This window comes from Ovis canadensis, chromosome X, assembly GCF_042477335.2.
Source record: "Ovis canadensis isolate MfBH-ARS-UI-01 breed Bighorn chromosome X, ARS-UI_OviCan_v2, whole genome shotgun sequence".
In the NCBI taxonomy this organism is placed as follows: domain Eukaryota; kingdom Metazoa; phylum Chordata; class Mammalia; order Artiodactyla; family Bovidae; genus Ovis; species Ovis canadensis.
Genome location: NC_091727.1, coordinates 139493803 through 139495440, shown reverse-complemented (window position 1 = coordinate 139495440; position 1638 = coordinate 139493803). Strand labels below are relative to the sequence as shown.

The following is a 1638-nucleotide window of genomic DNA, read 5'->3' as shown; positions in this document are numbered from 1 at the left end:
GATGATACCTAAATATAGATGGCAGAATGAAATAGAAAAGGCCAATGAGACTTTTATGGAAAGAATTTTGACCATAAAAATCCCTAAAGTCACCGAGAAACCACGAATAGAAATAACCATTTAGGAAAGTGACGAGTTGCAATACGTTAAGAAAAAAGTACACGATTTTCCATTGAACAAACGACACAACGGACACATATTGCAGCAGTTAATGAGGTTTTTAATGTTTTCTTTGGGGTAGAAATGATTTAAAGATTAAATGCAGGGCCTAAGGGGAGACCCCTTAAGTCTGGTTTGCGATGGTCAGAGTCCTGAGGCAGTTCATCTGCTGGTGCGGTATCTGGCAACCGCCTTGCTGGCCTCGGACACGGCGTACTTGCCAAGCTCCCCAGGCAACAGAAGACGCACGGCTGTCTGGATGTCTTCGGTCATGATGGTGCAGCGCCTGCTGCAGTGGGCCAGGCGCCCGGCCTCTTCGGCAATCCGCTCGAACATATCTTTCACGAATGAGTCCAGGACGTTCACGGACTCACGGGAAAGACTCAGGCCTGTATGTACTTGCTTCAGCACCCTAGGGAAATAGGTAGCAAAGCTTGAGAAGTTGCCCTGATGGCAGCGGCGACGGCGGCGACGGCAACTGCAACGGCGGCCCTTAGCTGTCTTCCGCTTTGCCTTTTTTGGTTCCGCATCACACGGGTCTGGATTGGAGGGCCCTGCTTCCGCCATCTCCGTATCAGAGGGCTCAATTTCAGAGGTGCCCATTTCTTTGGGGATCACGTCTTCCTCCGAGGTGTCAGGGGTTGGTTCAGACATGGCAGCGCCACCACTCCCCCAGCTCAGCTGGAAGAAGAGTGAGGGCGTTGAAGGCCGTTGGCCGAATTTATAGGCCCTGCTTTCCTGACGTCACAGACACTGTCCATATCTGATTGGATGCAAGGCAGGGAGGCCTGTTACTATGGCAGCCCATGTCACATGACACCAGACATCGCACCCCCCCCCCCCCCCGTTTCCTGCTGCGCCCCTCCCCCACATTTAACCCCTAGTCAGCCAAACTCCCCTGGTGGCTCTGACTGTAAAGTGTCTGTCTACAATGTGGGAGACGTGGGTTCGATCCCTGGGTCGGGAAGATTCCATGGAGAAGGAAATAGCAACCCACTCAAGTATTCTTGCCTGGAAAATACCATGGACGGAGGAGCCTGGTGTCCATGGGGTCACAAAGAGTCGGGCACCACGGAGCGACTGCACTTTCACTTTCAGCCAAACTCAGTGAAAGTCACTTAAGATGAAAAATGAATTAATCAGTTAGAGCTTCCTGAGAGAATATGACAGACCTCCATAACTCCAGCTCTTTCAGGCATCAGGTCACATCTTTCAGACTCAGGTCACTTGGTGGACATTTTACTTCAACACAGAATCTTCTGATTGACCTACAGTGGCATGAGCAGAATGTCCTGGCTTCCTCAGCAGAGTGCTCCTGAAAATCATAGGAGTTAAATGAACAGCTATTATCTCCAGAATTTACCAAAACCAATGATCAGTATGAAAAGAATGACAAAATCCCATTCTCCAAATACAGAACACAAACAGAAATAGGAATACTTTACACTTACACACTAAAAATATGTAACATTTTTCAAA

General features: G+C 49.0%; 1 protein-coding gene across 1 annotated transcript; it reads right to left on the bottom strand.

Moving 5' to 3' along the window:
- Positions 1 to 321: 321 nt before the first annotated feature.
- LOC138930890 (histone H2B-like) lies at positions 322 to 813 on the bottom strand. Its single transcript, XM_070291277.1, has one exon. The coding sequence runs from the start codon at positions 811 to 813 to the stop codon at positions 322 to 324; it is 492 nt and encodes a 163-aa protein (XP_070147378.1).
- Positions 814 to 1638: the final 825 nt, after the last annotated feature.